This window comes from Zalophus californianus, chromosome 16, assembly GCF_009762305.2.
Source record: "Zalophus californianus isolate mZalCal1 chromosome 16, mZalCal1.pri.v2, whole genome shotgun sequence".
Lineage (NCBI taxonomy): Eukaryota > Metazoa > Chordata > Mammalia > Carnivora > Otariidae > Zalophus > Zalophus californianus.
The window spans coordinates 46210089-46233276 of record NC_045610.1 but is presented as its reverse complement, the minus strand read 5'-3'; the positions used below and the strand labels follow the sequence as shown (position 1 = coordinate 46233276).

The window sequence follows — 23188 nt, the reverse complement described above, 5'->3', positions numbered from 1 at the left end:
TTAACATCTCAGTGGCCACATTATCTGATAGAATTCCAAAGTTTATATACAATAAAAACTTAAAAGACTTAAAAAGAAAGTAAGAGATATATTTATAGATACTAGATAATCTTTGTATCAATTATAAGTTGGTAGAAAGTAATGATCAGGAAAACTCTTCATATCGAAACCAAAAGGATATAGTGAAGCTACACTCAGAAGAAAATGTATGGCCTTAAACTCCTTCATTTAATAATGAGGCAGAAAGACAAAAAGAAACTAAGTACTCCTAGCAGGAGGGTATGAAAGAGAAACAACCATTCTCCAAGTGGTTGGACAAACAATCAGATAAAAAGTGGGCAATTTGAACAGATACTTTATTAAAGAAGTATAAATGGCTAATAAGCGCTTGAAAAAGTACTCAATATCATTACACATCAGGGAAATGTAAATCAAGGCCATACTGAGATAGCACCACACACTAACCAGAAGGACTAAAATTAAAAATAACGATAATAACAAATGTTGGTGAGGAGCTGAGCTAAGAGAACATTCAGATGTTGTTGGTGGGAGTATAAGATGGTACATTCACTTTGAAAAAGTATCTAAAAGATTCTTATAAAACTAAAGACATATTTACCCTAGGATGCAGCATTTCTACCCAAAAGAATAGTAAACACATGTTCAAAAATATCTCAAACAAAAAAAGTCTCGTACAAGAATGTTCATAGCAGTTTTACTCATGATAGTGAAAAGCTAGAAAAAGCATAGACCCAATAATAGTAGAAGTGATAAACATATTTTTCAAGGATGGCTGAGCTATATATTTCCCATCCCACATGACCTTATTACAATGTGACTGATAGAACTTCCACCAAGAGCTTAGACTGAGTCTGGGCAGGGTCTTGTGATTGCTTCAATAACAGCATTTGGTGGAAATGGTGCTCTGTGACTTCATCCTAGTTACAGATTCAGAGAAGAACTGTTCTAAATTGTCTGTAATAGACTTTTCTTTCTTTTTTTTTTAAGATTATTTATTTATTTATTTGACAGAGAGAGATAGCGAGAGAGGGAACACAAGCAGAGGGAATGGGAGAGGGAGAAGTGATGCGGGACTCGATCCCAGAACCCTGGGATCATGACCTGAGCCGAAGGCAGAGCCACCCAGGCGCCCTGCAATAGACTTTTCTCCATAGGACCCAGGTGAAAGTGAGAGACAGACAGACAAATATTGAATGTCAGCCACATAGAGCAGGTATACTCTAGCCACATTAAAATAGAAAGAACATTAAAGATCACCATACCTATAATAAGTATCCTTTTTATAAATACTGATGTCACGTATTGGCAAATGTGGCCAAAGAGTTTAAGTGGAATTTGTGCAATACTTAACAGTTCTCCCTACTCCATAGGGAGAAAAAGGTATGTCTAGTGAAAAAACAGGTATCTTGAAATCCTTCTCTAATTTGAACATAAAACCAGCGAGAGACAGGGTGTGTTCTTTCTTTGGACCTGAGTTTTTTCCCTAAGCTTTTCAGAATGCCTTCTTGATGCCAAACAAACATTTTTTTTAATTTAAATTTAATTTAAATTTATTTTTTTTAAATTTTATTATGTTATGTTAGTCATCATTCATTACATCATTAGTTTTTGATGTAGTGTTACATGATTCATTGTTTGCCTGTAACACCCAGTGCTCTATTCAATGTGCCCTCCTTAATACCCATCACCAGGCTAACCCAGCCCCCCTACCCCCTCCCCTTTAAAACCCTCAGTTTGTTTCTCAGAGTCCATAGTCTCTCATATAATGTATTATTTGTTTCAGAGGTACAGGTCTGTGATTCATCAGTCTCACAATTCACAGCACTCACCATAGCACATACCCTCCCCAATGTCTATCACCCAGCCACCCCATCTCTCCCACCCCCTACCACTCCAGCAACCCTCAGTTTGTTTCCTGAGATTAAGACTTCCTCATATCAGTGAGATCATATGATACTTGCTTTCTCTGATTGACTTATTTCCCTTAGCATAATACCCTCTAGTTCTATCCACGTCATTGCAAATGGCAAGATTTCGTTTTGATGGCTGCATAATATTCCATTGTATATGGAATGAATGAATATGGATGAATTTATCCATTCATCTGTTGATGGACATCTAGGCTCTTTCCATGGTTTGGCTATTGTGCACATAGTTTGGCTATTGTGGACATTGCTGCTGTAAACACTGGGGTGCCTGTACCCCTTCGGATCATCACATTTGTATCCTTGGGGTAAACACCCAGTAGTGCAATTGCTGGGTTGTAGGGTAGCTCTATTTTCAACTTCTTGAGGAACCTCCATACTGTTTTCCAGGGTGGTTGCACCAGCTTGCATTCCCACCAACAGTGTAGGAGGGTTCCCCTTTCTCTGTATCCTTGCCAACATCTGTCGTTTCCTGACTCATTAATTTTAGCCATTCTGACTGGTGTCAGATGGTATTTCATCAAGGTTTTGATTTGTATTTCCCTGATGCTGAGTGATGTTGAGCACTTTTTCATGTGTCTGTTGGCCATTTGGACAAAAGCATTTTTAATGACTGTTATAATAGGCTCATAAAAGTAGTTTTTCTGTAGTGTTCAGTGGTATCTAAAATGCTCACCATCAACTGGCAGGTTTTGTGTTATGTCTTTAAGCTCCTTTTCAGTGAGGTCCATGCCCATGTTTCCCAAAACTGCATCCACTTTACTGGAGTCAATCTTCCCTCCTATGGAAAGAGAGAGAGATATACAAGCAGAAGTTAATGTCCCTAAAATGTGGGATAAACCCTCACCTTCCTGAGGATTATAGTTATTATGTTCATCCAAAGGACCAAAGCCTGATGAGATCTTTACAAGAGGACAGAGTCAATAATAAGAGTTAGAATTAGAGCATATTGTTTTAATTTTAATCTTCATATAAGCATACCTAGTATAAAAACTGAAAGGTGATGTAATGACTGCTCAGAGAATTCCAGTAGGGTGATAATAATTCCTGTGTTTCGAATGACTACTGTCTCACTTTCACTGTGTTTATTTTTACAGTTAACTTCTAGTTATGTTAAGGGATGCTGGTTCTCCATTGCCATTTAAATTCAAGTTAAAAGGGCGCCTGGGTGGCTCAGATGGTTAAGCGTCTGCCTTCGGCTCAGGTCATGATCCCAGGGTCCTGGGATCGAGTCCCGCATCGGGCTCCCTGCTCCTTGGGAGCCTGCTTCTCCCTCTGCTTCTCTCTCTCTCTGCTCCTCTGTCTCTCATGAATAAATAACTAAAATCTTAAAAAAAAAAAAAGAATACTTTAAAAAAAAATTCAAGTTAAAAGTAAATCAATTTAAATGAAAATATTAATAATAGTACAAATACTGAGTGGATTTGGCAGATATCATGAAGCTGGTATTGGTAACCTTGCTTAGACATGACCTTCCTCCTGGCCTGCTTCCTGTCTATTCAGTCCTATGTTCCTTCAATATCTTGAAGGCTTTCTAGAGCTCTCTTCTTCTCTCTCTCTCTTTTGGTCTAAATGTCAGATTAGTAGTCTCTTGCTGCTGAATAAACTAACTGAAGAGGTGTTATTTTTCCCTTTACTCTTGCTGTGCAGCCTGGGCTCTGATAATTTCTTCTTCTGTCAAATTTGAGAAATCCCAAGAGAGCATGGGAGTTCTTTCCAAGGTATATCATAAGAAATGATCTAAAGAACACATTGATCTATAAAAGAAACAAAAGTATGTAATAATGTGTTAGGTGTCAGGGTTGACAATTTAATCACAAAGAATCAGTAGAAATGCCAAACATGATGATCTCAGATTGATTGTGTTTTATTAAGCTTCTCCCTCACCTTTAAGAAACTTTATACCATCCAGCAACCTTCTCTGGTAGACCTTTCCATCTGTAAGGAAAACACTGTTCAGATCACAGAAACTTACAATGTGGAGCTTCATAGACAGTAAGAATCCAGCAATTTCAGTAAGATATATTTTATGAACTGCCTTATAAATTTTTTGATTTAGTGGCAAATAATGAAATTACAGGGCAGGGGGATACTGACACTCTACCATTCTGAAACATATCTTTTTCTTTTCTTTTGTGATATTTTCATTTTCCCCTATTAGATCACTCTTTCTTTTTTCTCATTTATTCTGGCTTAAATTTCAGATCTCTTGATATAATCAAAAGTTATAAAAGATATAATTATATAAAAGATATAAATGAACCCTGATGATAAGAGTCATGATGACACAATGGTTGATTCTTAAACTAAAGATTAAATGGCAGATATAACATTTTAAGATACAATAGGGTCATTTTAAAGTATGCAACATGGATCATAAGATTATTTCTTTTTTCTTTTTTTGAAAGATTTTATTTATTTTTTTGACAGAGAAAGACAGGAGAAAGGGAACACAAGCAGGGGGAGTGGGAGAGAGAGAAGCAGGCTCCCTGCCGAGCCAGGGAGCCCGATGTGGGGCTCGATCCCAGGACCCTGAGATCATGACCTGAGCCAAAGGCAGACATTCAATGACTAAGCCACCCAGGTTCCCCCATAAGATTATTTCTGACAAGCAGTAAGATAGAGACAATTTTAGAAGTTTTTGCAATTTAACAATATGCTCCTCTGGACAACTATATTTTTATTTGAAATACTCACTATCAATTGGCAGATTTTTCACCAGTTGTGAGAGTTCTTTATCTGTGAGTTCTATTCCCATGTTTCTTAGAACTGTTCCTATGTCGTTGATATCAACTTCCTCTCCTTCAAAAGGACAGAAATGGTAATGTGTGATTTTAAAGAACCATCTAATTATTCTAAATAATGATGAAATCTATTACTGTTTAAGTATTAACCCCAACTACCCAATGCATAATAAAGTTAAATGAGTCCTGTTTGAGTATGGTTATGGCAGAACAGTGAAGTGTTTATTTCCACAACTTTAGTAATAATAGAGGCAATATAACAGAGTACATAATAATGCATTTCATAATTTTTTGTTGTGGGAGATTACTAGTAGGTAATAAAACTTTAGTCTCTTTTTATTACACTAACATCTTTTTAGTAAACATCTTAATCTGGAAAAAATGAGACCATAGGGCTTACCCAAAATATGGCACTATGTTTTATTATTGAAACATTGACAAACCGAAGTTAAACTTTAGGAAATCAAACTACAATCAGTTTATTAAAAATAGCATAATTTAAAGGGAATAACAGCAAAGAATATAAAATATGTATAAAGAATCAGAATCATCTGTATTTGGTAACTTCTTCCTCACCTGTAACAGCTTCTACCTTATCCATCAGGTTTTTCAGATCAACTTTCTTATAGCCTGTAAGACAAAGTTTAATCAGAGAAAAACAATAACATGGACTCAGAAAAAAGATACAAAGGACAAGAAGTCCTTTTTATCTAAAATTTATTGTTCCAGAAGATGACCAAGGAAAATGAATTCATTTACAATGAGGACCAAGCTTCAATAGTAAATAATGAATGAAAGTGATCTTAAAAGATTGTATTAAATAATAAAAATGAAAATTGTAAAAATAAGTTTATCTTACCTAATACTGAAGAAAATTCAGGTTGTAATTATAACTATTCCAATAGTTATTCTTTAGAATATAGAATAATTCTTAGGAGAAGCAATGAAGCAACATTGACTTTTCACGTGTGTTCAAATGTTTTTCTCTGAGAAAGTGAGGTTATTGTACACTGCAGCATCCTTCTGAACTTTGAAACAAGATGTATAAAAATCACCTTTACAAAAATGACTGACTTTTTCCCAAGGGTTCCTTTACATCTTTTGAAATCCATATTGTTATACGTTCAATGTCCTATCTCATTATTATTCATGTATAATTTTTTTCTTCAATTATGAAATGTTCTAACTCTGCCAGGTCCACATTTGTTAGTGGCTTTGTATGATTTGGGAATCCTTCAACCTCAATTACTTCTTGAAATGATGCATGTTTCTCAATATTCGTAAGGAGCATTAACTTGTGTTACCACGTGTTGATGCCATGGGCACTGCTGTGTTAAGCCATGAGGGATGTTAGAGAGGAGCTAATTACTTGAGTGGTCAATTTTAGTGATTCCCTAAACTTAATTGGTGGATAAGAACACAGCCCAAATCCTATCATTTTACCACACCATTTGCAGTCATCTTAAATTAAAAACAAAATAAATTGAGTTTAAAAAGTTAGAATTTAAAACATACTTTGTGTAATAAATTTAAAAATATATAAGCATATGAAGAAAAGGTAAATGTCCCATCTTTTACCTCTCCTCAGCTTCATGACTACTCCTCACCATTACTAACAGTTTGTGTATATCCTTCCAGACTGTTCTTATGTTTGTAAAGGAATACTATATATGCTTTTAAAAATTAATAATACTATACATATTATTCTGTTAACGTGTTATAATGACCACAAAAGAAAGCCATCTCAAAATCCATGAACAGAGAAATGAGGAATGGGTGAATGGATTGGTTTATGCCCTGGGTTGATGTCAGTGATACATGGATCAGTGAGAAAAAAACACATCGCAGATCCTATTTTTGTAAAACCAGACAACAATAATCCCTCCCCTTCTCACTAGCACCTGTCCCTACCCTGAGATGTATAAAGAAATAGATTACAGGTTTTAAAGCAACAAAAAATGAACAGCCTTTTTATCCCCTGAGTTCTTCTGAAAACTATTCAAATGGCTTCGGGCAACAAATAACTTAAACCCTTGAAACAGTCACAATTAATCCTGCAAGCTCAACGTCTGTTTAAAATCACAGTGTTTTCCACAGTGCTCACCACTCAGAAGATCCTTTATCAGACTGAGTTCCTGTTCTGTAAGCTTGACCTCCATGGCTTCTAAAACAGGATCCAGGTTATTTACATCAACCTTCCCTCCTTAAAAACATGAAAGGAAAAGGAAAAAATGGAAAGATTATAAAATATTTAGAAAAATTCATAAAAACATATTATTATCTTCAACTAACAGGCATTACTGTTTTTCTCCAGCTTTATTGAGATATAATTGACATATAACATTGTATAAGTTTAAGGTGTACAATGTAATGATTTGATATATGTATACTGCAAAATGATCACCACAATAAGGTTAGTTAACACATCCCTCATCGGTATTGTCAACTATAGTCACCATGTTGTACATTATATCTCCCCAGAACTTACTCCTCTTATAGCTGGAAGTTTGTATCCTTTGATCACATTCACCGTTCCCTTCCCCATCCTCCTGCCTCTGGCAACTACCAATCAGTTCTGTTTCTATGAGTTTGGTTTTTTTTAGATTCCACATATATGTGGTATCATATAGTATCGTATCATATTGTTTTTTTCTGTCTGACTTATTTCACTTAGCATAATGTCCTCAAGATTCATCCATGTTGTTGTAAATGGCAGGATTTCCTTCCTTTTTACAGCTGAATAATATACTATTATATATGTATGTATGTGTGTGTTTGTGTGTATGTGTGTGTGTATATATCCCCTATTTTTTTTATTCATTCATCTGTCCATAGACACATTGTTTCTGTGTCTTGGGTACTGTAAATAATGCTGCAATGAACAAGGGGGTGCAAGTATCTCTTTAAGACAGTTGTTACTGTTACATGAATATACACTGCTAAAAGAGAATGACTTCATAATCTAGTATAACTCCTAAAATTTTCAAGCAAAGAACAAAACTACAATAGATTTGCACAATTCTTTACAAACAGAGTTAAAATTTAAAGAGTTAAAAGTTAGAATTAGAACATGCTTCCTCAAATGTTAAACATACAGGCCCAGAAAAAAGTTAGGTGGGACAAGGCTATGCAATTGTAGCTGAAGAGCACTAATCAATAATCTCCACAAAGAAATAGAGATTGTATTTGTTTCCTAAACTCTTACTCTCAGTTTTCTCTGCTCCTGCTCACATTTTGGAATAAATGCTAAACCTTCCTCTCTCCTTCCCACCTTCCTCCTTCCTCCCCCCTTCCTTCCTTGCTTCCTTTCTTCCCTTCTTCTTTCCTTCCATCTTTATTTCTGTTCATGTTTCTTCAGAGAAAGCTTCAAAAACCCAATCCAGTAGAGAATTTCATCTAAGATAAAGTAAGAGTTATTACCAGGAAAAACACAGATGTGATACAAGCAGCGAAATAATGTGTTATAATCTATTGATATAAATTTAATGTTAACTACGGAGAGATCCCAAATGTCCTTCAACTGATGAATGGATAAAGATGTGGTACACACACACACACACACACACACACACACACACACACACACACTGGAATATTACTCAGCATCAAAAAGAATGAAATCTTGCCATTTGCAACAATGTGGATGGAACTAGAGTGTATTATGTTAAATGAAATAAGTCAGTCATAGAAAGACAAATACCACAGATGTGGATGGAACTAGAGTGTATTATGTTAAATGAAATAAGTCAGTCATAGAAAGACAAATACCACATGATTTTACTCATATATGAAATTAAGAAACAAAACAAATGAGCATAGGGGAAGTGAAGGAAAAATAAAAAAAGATAAAAACAGAGGAGGAGACAAACCATGAGAGACTCTTAACTATAGAGAACAAACTGAGAGCTGCTGGAGGGAGGTGGGTGAGGGAATGGGCTTGACGGGTGATGGGTATTAAGGAGGGCACTTGTTGGGATGAGCACTGAGTGTTATATGTAAGTGATGAATCGCTAAATTCTATTCCTGAAACCAATACTATACTATATGTTAACTAACTTGAATTTAAATAAAATTAAAAAAAATTTAATGCTTAAGGATATTTCATATGCTTCCTCTTTGTACTTCTTACTCACTTTTATTATATCTCACATCCTTCAGCAACCTGTTTTGAAACACCTTTTCATGAGCTGTAAGAAAAGGTACAGTTCAGATCTCTAGAAAATTGATATGAAGAGTCACCAAAACATAAATTCTATGATTATAGAAAGATACATTTCAATGATTTGCTTTAAAAATTAATCTATTTTTATAGTTATACAATATGGACATTTAAAAACATAAGTGTTTTAAGTCAGGAAACGACAGATGTTGGCAGGGATGTGGAGAAAGGGGAACCCTCCTACACTGTTGGTGGGAATGCAAATTGGTGCAACCACCCTGGAAAACAGTATGGAGGTTCCTCAAAAAGTTGAAAATAGAGCTACCATATGATCCAGCAATTGCACTACTGGGTATTTACCCCAAAGATGAAAATGTAGGGATCCGAAGGGGTACGTGCACCCTGATGTTTATAGCAGCAATGTCCACAATAGCCAAACTGTGGAAAGAGCCAAGATGTCCATCGACAGATGAATGGATAAAGAAGATGTGGTATATATACACAATGGAATATTATGCAGCCATCAAAAGGAATGAGATCTTGCCATTTGCAACGACGTGGATGGAGCTGGAGGGTATTATGCTGAGCAAAATAAGTCAATCAGAGAAAGACATGTATCATGTGACCTCACTGATATGAGGAATTCTTAGTCTCAGGAAACAAACTGAGGGTTGCTGGAGTGGGGGGGGGTGGGTGGGATGGGGTAGCTGGGTGATAGACATTGGGGAGGGTATGTGCTATGGTGAGCACTGTGAATTGTGCAAGACTGTTGAATACCTCTGAAACAAATAATGCAATATATGTTAAGAAAAAAAAAAAAGAAGAAGATAGCAGGAGGGGAAGAATGAAGGTGGGGAATCAGAGGGGGAGATGAACCGTGAGAGATGATGGACTCTGAAAAACAAACTGAGGGTTCTAGAGGGGAGGGGGGTGGGGGGATGGGTTAGCCTGGTGATGGGTATTGAAGAGGGCACGTTTGCATGGAGCACTGGGTGTTATGCACAAACAATGAATCACTACATCAAAAACTAATGATGTAATATATGGTGATTAACATAACAATAAAAATTTAAAAAAATATAAGTGTTTTGCACAGTGACAAACTTACCCATTCTTTGGAATAGGAAACATTTATTAAACTCTGTCATGGTGCATTTCTAAAAAATACGTTAAAATATTTCTTTTTTTTATTCCACTGATGTCCTATTTCTCCTTCATTACTTTTCATTGCTCTTATTGCAAAACTATTGCTGCTCTGAGGGGGTAGTATTAGTCACTTGGACAACTATATGGCAATGTGGTGATGAATCTCCAGTTGTGTTCGAAGAGGAAATGACAGAATTTCTTTTCAAGTCAGAAGTCCCTTTCTATTAATTTATGGCATTTTAAAGACAAAACTGTACTATTAAAAGATTGAGAATGGCTCACATTGACCCATAAAATCAAGTTCCCTGGAAGGCATGTTGGCATTTATGTGGCATTTACTTACCATCAATGGGCAGTGTTTTCAGCAGATGCTTGTGCTCCATATCTGTAAGCTCAATCCCCATGTCTTTCAGAATATTTTGTAGGTCACTGGAATCAATCTTTTCTCCTTTGAAAAGATGGAATAGTAATAGGTTAAAATATGAAGGGCTAATCTAATTATTTAAGATCATCTAAATATATACTTTTGCTGCTCTAGTTTTTTCTCTAATACCAGGATGAAAAGGAAAGGCAGAGTGAAAGATTTCCTGATAAAAAGAGTCAAATGGTAAATAAAAAATAGAATTTGTCCCTTAATCGTAGTAAACAGGAAGGGACACCTGGGTGGCTCAGTCAGTTAAGCATCTGTCTTCAGCTCAGGTCATGATCCCAGGGTCTTGGGATTGAGCCCCACATCAGGGCTCTGTGCTCAGCAGGGAGTCTGATTCTCTCTCTCCTTCTGCCCCTCCCCCCGTTTGTGCGCTTTCGCTCTCTCTCAAATAAATAAAATCTTTAAAACAATAGTAAATAAGATGTATTCCTAATACTGAGAATAATATCACATTGTGCAGAAACAAATCTGGTCATATAATTATCCAGAAATAAAGTCAAGATATGGTTAATACAATACACAGTTAACAAACTATGACATATTTTACTTTATTTTCTTAAAACTATGTGATTAGCTGTTAGCAATGGACTTAACTATTTTTAATGCTCCACCCTGCTTTTACTGTGTCCATCTAGTTTTTGGGTCTATAAGTACCAGCCAGATACTTTCATTGAAAAAAAGCATCAAAGATTATAAGATTTATTATGAAGAAATTATCTTTTTGTTTTACTTATAAACCCAGATAATGTTAGATTAAGCTGTTGATCAGTAGATGCAAATGTTTATCAAAATGAATACTGAAAATATGTGAATTTATAAGCCACTAATACAAGTTTGAGAACACGCTATTAAAATTTTTAGTGTAAATTGTGATTTATTGCAAATCATTTATATCTTACCTGTAAAAGCTTTCACTTCATCCTTCAAAGTTTTCAGAGCAACTTTATTACCAACTGTAATAAAAAACCATAACTTGACGCTCATAAGATGATGTAAAATCGCAAAAGAACACCCTCCTCCCCTTCAGACAGTAACAGCACTTAAGTGTCCTGGGCATCTTATTAAGCATTTTAAACAGTCATTCAATAAATATTTACTCAGAATATGTTATGAGCCTGGAGCTGAAGAAAAAATTTTAAATATTAAAAATATACTTATTTCAAAAATGTAAATTTGACTTTCTATTTCATAAAATATCCACTCTTGAATTTGATGATGAAAAGATGGTATTCAAAAGTGGCTTTCTTGTTCTCAGAATTGGGGAGACTCTTCTAGTGACCGTGCCACCTGTGTCCAAATACTACATTCCCAACTTCTTTGTCAGTGTTATTGTCTCATCTCCAATCTTGACATCTTCTGCATGAAAAGTTCCCTTGTTCCATTCCTCTCATTGCTAAAGGTACATAAAACCTAAAGCTCAAAATCCAATGATATCTCATATGCTCACCACTGACAGGCAGGTTTTGTTTCAGATCTTCAAGTTCCTTGTCAGTGAGCTTGATTCCCATGTTGCCTAGAACAGTTTCCAGGTTCTTGATGTCAACCTTCCCTTAATCAGAAAGAGAAAGGCCTGTGAGGAAAATCTAGTGACTCTAAAAATGTTATTTTTAAGTTTAAAATTTTCTAGGGAAGAAGGGTCTTTCTACCAAGACATGAGACTAAAATTTTATTACCAAAACATGGACACCACAAAGTCCAACTCTAGACAAATATTTACAATAAGGAGTACAGTAACAGAATCAACATGGCAATTAAGGTTAACAGTAAAATACAGTTCTGTTCCAATAGGAATTCTAGGTTTATAGTGACTTTGTACTCACCTGTAATAGCTTTCACTGCTTCCATCAAGTTAGGCAGATCAACATTCCCATTCGCTACATAAGCCCAAAAGAGACATATAATCAATGACATGAGCTTAGAAAAAGATATAAATTATTTATTTAGTATAATAAAGTCCAGCTGAATTTGACTCACATCCCAATTTTAATTGACACGCCTTTAAACAGAAGATCAACAGATGCCCTAGTGCTCACCATCAACTTGTAGTTGTCCTGACAATTCAGCAAATTCCTCTTCTGTGAGTCTCAATCCCATATTTTCCAAATTAGTATGCAGTTTATTCTTTTTCATCTTCCCATCTTAGGAAAGAGACAGTGAAGCAATATTTGAAAAAAAAAGTTATATGTAGCAAAATTAAAAAAAAATTTTAGTAAAACTTAACTTTAATGACCACATATTATTAAAACAAAAGAGACAAAACATAAAATATATTTCATGCCTTTGTTATCGTTAAATTTCACCAAGACTAAAACCCCAAATAGACTTGTCCACTTGAAGACCCAAGGAGAAAGTCAAGAGAGTCAGAATTAGAATTATATTTCCTTTAGTCTATTCTTGTTGACAAGCTTACATAATAAAACAGGGTTAAGGGGCTTGAACAAATAGAACTGCAGACCACTAACTTAATTACTCAGCACAGAAAGTAGGGTAATTTTTGTTTACTGACTCAAAATATTAGTTATCATTGTAGCTGATCATTCTCTTCAATAATGACCAGGGTTTTTTGTTTGTATTTGATAGAATTGATTTTCCTTTTTGAGAAAGAGTTGAAAAAAATCTAAGAAGATACTGGACTTCCTGCCAAGAGAAAGTGTATATTAACAGCAGATGGAATGTAGTTATGCTGAAAGAATCCTAAGTAAAAACTTATATAGGACCAAGATTCATGCTTGGATGGTATATCTGGAGAACCTAGATAATATGCCTTATAATTTTGTTTCTTACTTACCATTGAGAGACTTCATAGCCTTCAGTAATCTATTACGATATAACTTTCCATTAGCTGAAAGAAAAGTCATAATTCATGTAATGGCAAAATGAATATGTGATTCACAAAAATAGCATGAATAGAATAATTTTGGAAACAGAAAATCTAGTCTTTTATCAATATATAAAAATCAACTGTTTTTTTTTTAAGATTTTATTTATTTATTTATTTGACAGGGAGAGAGAGAGAAACAGCATGAGAGGGGAGAGGGTCAGAGGGAGAAGCAGGCTCCCTGCTGAGGGAGCCTGCTTCTCGATTCCAGGACTCCGGGACCATGACCTGAGCTGAAGGCAGTCACTTAACCAACTGAGCCACCCAGGTGCCCACAACTGTATTTCTATACTGTTGCAATGAGCAAACCCAAAAGGAAATTAAGAAAGCAATTCCATTTACAAGAGCATCAAAAAGAATAAAATGCTTAAGAATAAATTTAACAAAAGGAGTACAAAATTTATACTCTAGAAACTATCAAACATTGTAGAAAGAAATTAAAGAAGACCTAAGTAAATGAAAAGACATCCTATGTTTATGGATTGGAAGACTTAATATTGTGAATATGGCAATACTCCCCAAATTGATCCATGGATTCAATGCAATCTTATAAAAAATTCTAGCTGGTTTGTTTGCAGTAATTGATGAGCTGATCCTAATATTCATATGGTAAACCTGGGGCCCCAAATAGCAAAAATAATCTTGAAAAGGAAACAGAAGTGGGGGACTCACACTTTTCTTTTTTAATATTTATTTATTTATTTATTTATTTGAGAGAGAGAGCACGCTCACTTGCAAGTGTGCATGGGTGGACAGGCAGGGGAAGAGGGAGAGAATCTCAGGCAGGCTCCCTGCTGAGCACAGAGCCCCATATTGGGCTCAATCCCACAACCCATGAGATCATGACCTGAAACCAATACTTGGACACTTAACCAAATGAGCCATCTAGGCAACCCATACATTTTTCATTTTAAAAACTACAAAACTACTGTAATCAAGACAGTGGGGTACTGGCATAAAAGTAGATATATAGATCAATGGAATAGAATTCAGAATCCAGAAATAAGCCTTCCAGTTTATGGTCAATTGATTTTTGACAAGGGTACCAGCACCATTTAATGAAGAAAGAATAGTCTCTTCAACAAATGGTGCTGGGACAACTGGATATTCATGTGCAAAGAGAATATTCTTTTGGATCCCTATCTCACACCATATACAAAAATTAACTCAATATGGGGCACGTGGATGGTTCAGTAAGTTAAGCATCTGACTCTTGATTTTGGTTTGGATTGTGATCTCAGGGTCATGAGATCAAGCCTCGCAAAAGGCTCTGTGCTGGGTGTGGAGCTTGCTTGGGATTCTCTCTCTCCTTCCTCCTCTGCCCCTGCTCACACTCTCTCTCTGTAAAAATAAATAAATAAATAAATAAATAAATAAATAAATAAATAAATAAAATTAACTCAAGATGGATCAAAGATCTAACTATAAGGGCTAAAACAATAAAAATGTTAAAACAGCTGTAAATTTTCTTAACCTTAGATTAGACAATAGTTTTTTATATATGACACCCAAAGCACAAGCAGCAAAAGAAAAAAATTATAATCTGGACAACAAAATTAAAAACTTTTGTGCATCAGGGAACACTATCAAGAAAGTAAAAAGATAATTCACAGAACAGGAGAAGACTCTTGCAATCATATATCTGAAAAGGAACTTGTATTTAGAAAATATAAGGGACTTGTATCTAGAATATATAAAGGACTTTGATTCAATAATAAAAAGATAACTAAATTTAAAAATGGACAAGGGATATGAAAAGATTCTCCTCCAAAGGAGATATACATTTAGCCAATATACACATTAAAAGATGCTTAACATCATTAGCCAGCAGGGAAATCAAAACCAGAATAAGATACCATCTCACACTCACTACAATATAATCAAAGGACAGATAATAATAAGTGTTGATTAGGATGTGGAGAAAGTGGAACTCTGGTACACTGCGGGTGGAAATGTAAAGTAGGCCGTCACTCTGGAAAACAGCCTGGTTTCCTCAAAAGGTTAAACATAGAGTTACTATATGACCCAACAATTTCACTCTTAAGGTATATACTCCAGACAAAAGAAAATATGTATCCACATAAAAACTTGTACATGCATGTTCAAAGGAGTATTATTCATAATAGCTAAAATGTCGGTTGATCTTTGAAAAACAGGGGTTTGAACTGTGCAGGTCCATTTATATATGGAGTGTTTACAGTGCTATAAATGTATTTTCTCTTCCTTACGATTTAGAGAGAGAAAGAAAGAGAGTGCAAGAAGGGGGAGGGGAAAAGGGCAGAGGCAGAGGGAGAAAATCTCAAGCAGACTCTGTGCTGAGCCTGGAGCCGCATACCAGGCTCCATCCCAGGACGGTGAGATTGTGACTTGAGGTGTTATCAAGAGTTGGAGGCTTAATCAACTGAGCCACCCAGGCACCCGTCCTCCTTACAATTTTTTCTTTTCTTTTTTAAAGATTTTATTTATTTATTTATTTGACACAGAGAGAGACAGTGAGAGTAGGAACACAAGCAGGGGGAGTGGGAGAGGGAGAAGCAGGCTCCCCACTGAGCAGGGAGCCCGATGCGGGCTCGATTCCAGGACCCTGGGATCATGACCTCAGCCAAAGGTAGATGATTAACGACTGAGCCACCCAGGCGCCCCTCCTTATGATTTTCTTAACAACACTTTCTTTTTTCTAGCTTACCTATTGTAAGAGTATATAATACATATAGCATACAAAATATATATTAATGGACTGTTTATGTTATCAGGCTTCTGGTCAACAGTAGGCAATTAGTTAAGTTTTTGGAAAGTCAAAAGTTATACATGGATTTTCATCTGCACAGGGAGTCAGTGCTCCTAACCCCTGTGTTGTTCAAGGGTCAACTGTACTAATACATAATAGGATAGGGATGGACCTTGAAAACACTGTGCTAAGTGAAACTAGTCACAAAGGACCACATATTGTATGATTCTATTTATGTACAACATTCAGAATAGGAAAACTGATGGAGATAGAAAATAGATTAGTGGTTGCTCAGGGCTGAGGGGGAGTGGAGAAATTGGGAGGTGATGGTCAATGGGTATGGGGTATCTTTCTGGGATAATAAAAATGTTCTAAAATTGATTGTGGTGATGAATGCACAATTTTGTGAATACATTAGAATTCACCGAGTTGTATACATTACTGGGTTAATTGTATGGCATATGGATGATATCTCAGTAATTCTGTTAAAAATGTTTTACCCAAAATTTTCATCTTTATATAACAATGAAATTAAGGAAGAGAAGCCTTTTTCTATATGATAAACTTGTCCCCTTGAGTGGGCTTACTGTACTGTATAAATATATCTTCCCTTTCTTTTTAATTCTCACTTTTATCTTTAATTTCTTCCACTGCTCTCTTATCTCTTTCTTTTTCCTTCTTATGGTATAAGCCCTGAAGGGCAACAAGTAGACATTTGTTAGCTCTGATGGCAACTCACATCTGAGGAATTACTTGGCTTCCAAAATAAACTCTAAATGACACTTACAGTTTTTATATGTAGCTTACATGTTAGTTTTTAAAAAATGTTCTAGGGGCACCTGGGTGGCTCAGTCGTTAAGCATCTGCCTTAGAGTCAGGTCATGATCCCAGGGTCCTGGGATGGAGCCCCGCATCAGGCTCCCTGCTCAGCGGGAAGACTGCTTCTCCCTTTCTTACTCCCCCTGCTTGTGTTTTCTCTCTCACTGTGTCTCTCTCTGTCAAATAAATAAATAAAATCTTAAAAAAAAGTTCTATCATGTTTTAGAAGAAATTAAAATTTTCATGCAGATCCACAAAAATCCAAGTTCCCTGGAAGCTTCCACAGACACTTGTATGACTCACCATCAACTGGCAGTATTTTCAGCATCTTCTCTAGTTCCTTATCTGCAAGCTCAATTCCGAGATTTCTCAGAACATTTTTTAGATCACTTGACTCAATCTTCTCACCTTTGAAAATAGGAAATTTGGTATACATCTTTATTTCACATAGCAATAATTATTTCTAATGAAAAAATTATTTTAGGACAATTAATATCATGTCCTTGTTTTCAGATTGAAGAATAAAGTAAAAATGAAACATTCTCAACTACAAAATCAATATAGGTGTTAGGTCAAATTTATTTCCTTAATATGAACATGAGAGTTTCTTCTAAAATCAGGGGCAGACTACTTTCAGAATAAAATTTGATCTATTAATTAAAAAAATAGATGCTTACATGAATTTTTCTTTGAAAAAAGTATTTTAATTAAAAAATAAGAATTATATGATAAATACAATGAAGACATTACCTCAATCAATTTTAGGCTCCACTCTCTGATTTGCTGTGTCATTCTATACTGTGGTTATTAATCACTGGTGAAGTGAATTATATTATTGACATAAACAACAGATTGCAGAATTTGAAAGCAAGAAATAGTATGATAATTTCATTGCAAAAACAAATAATTTTATAACAATACATGAAACTCTAGAGACAAATACTTCATTAATAAATATAGAGAAATACCAGAATTTATAAGTCAATGATGGAGTAGTAGAAAATATCAGGAAAAAACAAAATTTAATGTAGATAACTGGAATCCTAATTTTATGGTAACTTTTCACTCACCTGTAAAATCTGTGATGTTTTCCATCAGTGTTTCTAGAGGAATTTTCTCATCAACTATAGGAGAAGATCAAAATCACAGTATATTATAGATATCATATGGTATAGATCTCATATATCATATAGAGCGCATATATTATATTATGAGATACAATACCAAAGTTTGTGGAAAAACAGAGGAACAATTATAATAGTTGCACTTCTATGTGTCAGGCCCCATCCTAATTGTTTTATATATTTATTTAACCAATACTGTTGAACACACTTTCTAGATTATTCTCACCAGTTTTTATTTATTTATTTATTTACTTTTTAATTTTTTTAAAGATTTTATTTATTTGACAGAGAGCGACACAGCGAGAGAGGGAGCACAAGCAGGGGGAGCGGGAGAGGGAGAAGCAGGCTTCCCGCCAAGCAGGGAGCCCGATGCAGGGCTCGATCCCAGGACCCTGGGATCATGACCTGAGCCAAAGGCAGCCGCTTAATGACTGAGCGACCCAGGTGCCCCTCCCCAGTTTTTATTTTAAGACAAGCATGAATAAGAAGAAAATTCTAAACACGAAAACCAAACAATTGCAATGATGCAATTTGGCTTATAACATCTCAAATTTATTTGTGTAAGAGGAAGTTATTCAGAAGTGAGTGTGTTGAAAGATCCTGCGTTCTTATATTCAAAACTGGAAAGGCTACTAACCATGATACTTGTAGACAGCATAAAAGTCACACATATCCCACATATAAATGATACTTGTAGACAGCATAAAAGTCACACATATCCCACATATAAATGATACTTGTAGACAGCATAAAAGTCACACATATCCCACATATAAATGATACTTGTAGACAGCATAAAAGTCACACATATCCCACATATAAATGATACTTGTAGACAGCATAAAAGTCACACATATCCCACATATAAATGATACTTGTAGACAGCATAAAAGTCACACATATCCCACATATAAATGATACTTGTAGACAGCATAAAAGTCACACATATCCCACATATAAATGATACTTGTAGACAGCATAAAAGTCACACATATCCCACATATAAATGATACTTGTAGACAGCATAAAAGTCACACATATCCCACATATAAATGATACTTGTAGACAGCATAAAAGTCACACATATCCCACATATAAAAAACTGTTTTATTTTTGACTTTGTTAACTAGATACTCATCAACTCAAATGACATTCTTTGTGTTTTAGTCATGGTTATGGTGTATCACCACATGGCTCTTGGGCCTTCCCTTCCCCTTATGGAAAAGGACATTTCTTCCCTCAAAGGTTTTTTTAATTAAACTTTCTCCAGGGTTAACCAGTGTATCTGATAACATGCTTACCACCAACATGCATGTTTTCAGCCAGATCTTTAAGTTCAGTATCTGCAAGCTTGATCCCCAGGTTGTTCAGAATGGTGTCCAGGTTGTCGATATTGACCTTCCCGCCTAAGAAAAATAACAGCCCGTCAAGAATATTAAATGACTCCAAAAGAGAAGTTCTTATACTCTTTTGATACACATATCTGATTGTGAATTGTTAAGCATTAGATCATTACTCACAAAATTTGCACACTGTTTCAGACAGGTTATATACTCACTAAAGCCTATTCGAGGATTCCCTCAAAGTCTAAAATTTACCTAAAGAATATTTGCTCTAAAGTGAAAAAAGTAAATTAATTAATGTTCAACAATGTTAGCACAGAGGCCAAATATTTTAAGTCCTCAACTACAAAGTTAGCATTAAGGCTACTTCCCTTGAGACTTGTCTTAGGGACCAGCCTACACAAACACAAAGTTTTAAAGGGCATTCAATACTGAAATTAGTTTGAGAAAGAGAGCAAGGTACAGAAATAGAGGCTCAGAGTATGTACAAGTCTCCGAAGAAGTGAATGAGAAAGGGAAGAAAGAGATGGAGTTGTGGCCAAAGAGGGGTGTGAAGAGTTTTAGTTTGCTTATTTTATAGGATGGGATATGTTGAGCATGTGCATGGGCTGAAAGGCTTGTCTGTAGAGGAAGAGGTTGAAAATGGCGAATGGGGTGAGGTCTTGTGGATGTGGGAGAGGGTGGAGTTAAGGGTATCTTTGTAAGCCTTGCAGAGGAAGAGGTACTCCTCACTCATCCTTTGATACTAGGATGGGTGTGCTTAAAGATACCTGTAAAGGTAGGGATTGGGGATAGAAAGCTGAGGACTACCACTCTTGCTAGCCTCAATTTTCTTTGTGAATAAAAAAATTCTGGTGGAAAAAAAAATAAATGGTGTTTAATAAATGCTCAGGGAATTCTGGTACTGGAGGTAAACATTCTTTAGTTCTAAACAACTACAGGTTGCCTTTTGATGAATGAACTTCCAGTGTAGTTTTTTCTGCTATTTATTAAATTCCGTGAATCACTGTAATCATTTCTATATTTTTTTGCTATGCAAACTTGAAATTTGATATTTTTCCTCCTGAAAATTTGGAAAATGACAAGAAAGTGTGGTGTTTTACTTCCAAGATAGAAGATGAGATTATCTTCTAAGATAAAGATTGAGTTCTAAAAAAGTATACATTTGCAATCATTATATATGACAGATGGCAGCAAATTCATATTTCAGAAACAGTATAAAATGAAGATCTCATATTTATTTGCATTCTCATTATGTTTCTCACTCACCTTTAAGAGACTTCACACCTTCTAGCAATCTGTTCTTAAAGACCTTGTTATCATCTATAAAAAGGGGCACAATTAAGGTCATAGAGAAATGATGTGGCTTTTCACTAAAATTATTTCAGTAAAACCGAGATTTTCATGATTTACTCTAGAAATTTCCCCCATTAAAATAAATTTTGAGAGAAAATTAGGGAAAGTCTATAATACAGTAAATCTATCCAAAATTTAGCACACAAAGCACACTATAATATGCACAATGTTTTTGGTAATAGCACCTCTCACTTTTTATCCCCTCCCAGTTTAACACCCCTCCTTCCCTTGTTTACTTCCCACAACTCCCTGTAGCTATCTACAAGGTAAGGGTATCCTCAGAAATGTATTCCCCTCAATGGTATGAGTCAATATGATGGGGATGCTTATTCCAAAACGGAAAGTTAAACTGCATAGATGGAAATTTCCCTCAGGAATAAGTGAACCTTTAAATTATTTTGAGATGGGCATTGTTTGTTTATTTATTTTTGCGTCTTAACAGATGGGGATAGTTTGAGTTTTTGAAAAAATCTCAAAAGGAAACAAAACAGATGAACATAGGGGGAAAAAAAGAGAGCAAAACCAAGAAACAGACTTAAATATAGAGAACAAACTGATGGTCACCAGAGGGGAGGTAGGTGGCAGGATGGGTGAAATAGGTGATGGGGATGAAGGAGGGCACTTGTTGTGATGAGCATAAGATGATGTATGGAAGTGTTGAATCACTGAATTCTACACCTGAAACTGTATGTTAACTAACTGGAATTTAAACAAAAATTTTTTTAAAAAGCTTAATAAAACCCTTTAAGGTCACATCAATATTTGAAATGCTTACCATTGAAAGGCAGATTTTTCATCAGCTTCAAACGTTCCTTATCTGTGAACTCTATTCCCATGTTTTTCAGAATAGTTTTCACGTCTTTGGCATCAACCTCTCCTCCTTAAAAAAGGCAGACATCATTACATATATGAATTTAAAGGATCACCTAATGATTCCAAATAGGGAAAAATCAATCTATGGCTATGTAGCTTGAATATGTACAGAATAAAGAACAAAGGCCAATGAGACCTCTCCATGTATACCGACTATGACATTCACAGGAAAAGAATTTGATCGCTAAATGCTAATAAAGGAAGTCACAATCATATTGACAATGGCAAGGCAACTCTGAACCCAGTGAAATTTACATCATGTATCTATCTATTCAATTAGAATATTATAAATTACTTATTCAAATAATTGTATCAAATAAGGTAAGATCTTATTTAGTCTCATTTTTGTAACTTTTCTGTAGTCTTTACTAAAATTTTACTTTATATATTATTTTACTAATATAGAATTTGGCTGTTCTAAAAGAAAGAAGAACAAAACATATAAATAAAAAATATACCAGAAAATAAATGAATTGCTAATAATTTAATGAATAAGGAAATAAATGTCATTAACTAAATGGCAATTGAGGGATAATGATAAAATATAGTTACTATAAATACTAAATGTCTTAGATTGATAATTTCTCACTTACCTGTAGTAGCTTTTACTCCATCCATCACCTCTTTCAGACCAGCCATCCCATTAGCTACAAGAAATGGCACAATGCAAATAAGTGCAGAACACAAATCTAAGACACATATTTTGTGGAAACAATTACATGAAAAATTCCCTATATTTTCATTTTACCTGAGATCATTTATTAAATGTCTGGATCTCAGGGAGTTAAAATGATCTCCATTAATACAAAGGTTTCTTATAGCTTAGAAACTTGGTCAGGAAAAGTGTGTTCTTCCTAGTGTTTTGGATGCCATTATAAGCCATAGTTGAAGATACTATTGGAGTTGGCCAGGTACTCTGGAAACTTTACTTCATGTACCAACAAACAGCTGAGGAAGGGACCATTAATCTAGCCTGGTATGTCCTAAGATTGCTTCCTACAGGAGATAATGCATGAACTACATTAATGTATCAGAGTGGTTGATCTGAAATATGGAAGAATGGAAAAGAATTCACATGGAGAAATTAAGAAAAGGGAAAAGTAGAGGGGCATCATGCTATGTGTGTATGAAACCACAAATAGTTCAACATGGCTTGAACAGAAGGAAAATGAGAGAAGATATATCCAGACAGGCAGATGGAGATTGAAAGTATTCTTATCATAGTATATGCTATGATAAGAATCTTTGAATTCATTTTAGAGTGAAGATTTCAGTAGACAGAAGGATAGAAGAATGGGCCTGTTGACTTCCTGTTTTTCATATCCCTGTTATTTTGCTTTCTTATTATCTACACTTATTAGAATCCTGTGAGCACCCTCTGCAATTCTTGGTATACATAGGGAAAGGTGATGCTATTTTAGATTAATTATAATGAAGACCCAAGATTTATTCTGACTTTAAAATTAGGCTCTCCTCCAAGTATCCATTGATAAATGAATGGATAAAGAAGATGTCACACACACACACACACACACACACACACACACACAAGACTATTTTTTAGCCATAAAAAAGGATGAAATCTTGCCATTTGCAACAAATGGATGGAGCTACAGAGTATAATGCTAAGTGAAATAAGTCA

The 23188-nt window shown here is 35.2% G+C and overlaps 1 protein-coding gene across 2 annotated transcripts in view; it reads right to left on the bottom strand.

Moving 5' to 3' along the window:
• Nucleotides 1–23188, bottom strand: part of EFCAB13 (EF-hand calcium binding domain 13) — a 314516-nt gene that overhangs the window by 14337 nt on the left and 276991 nt on the right. The window contains exons 72-89 of one of the 2 annotated variants that reach the window (XM_027568521.2): nt 22140–22193; nt 21449–21553; nt 20587–20640; nt 19276–19380; nt 17921–17974; nt 17154–17258; nt 13214–13267; nt 12459–12563; nt 12246–12299; nt 11873–11974; nt 11325–11378; nt 10339–10443; nt 8824–8877; nt 6795–6893; nt 5267–5320; nt 4644–4748; nt 3834–3884; nt 2623–2727 (exon numbers count right to left, since the gene is read on the bottom strand). In XM_027568521.2, coding sequence (XP_027424322.2) covers nt 2623–2727; nt 3834–3884; nt 4644–4748; nt 5267–5320; nt 6795–6893; nt 8824–8877; nt 10339–10443; nt 11325–11378; nt 11873–11974; nt 12246–12299; nt 12459–12563; nt 13214–13267; nt 17154–17258; nt 17921–17974; nt 19276–19380; nt 20587–20640; nt 21449–21553; nt 22140–22193 — 1419 coding nt within the window. Of the gene's footprint in view, nt 1–2622; nt 2728–3833; nt 3885–4643; nt 4749–5266; nt 5321–6794; nt 6894–8823; nt 8878–10338; nt 10444–11324; nt 11379–11872; nt 11975–12245; nt 12300–12458; nt 12564–13213; nt 13268–17153; nt 17259–17920; nt 17975–19275; nt 19381–20586; nt 20641–21448; nt 21554–22139; nt 22194–23188 lie in introns of those variants that run through there. The other variant, XR_003515406.2, reaches the window with a different exon arrangement.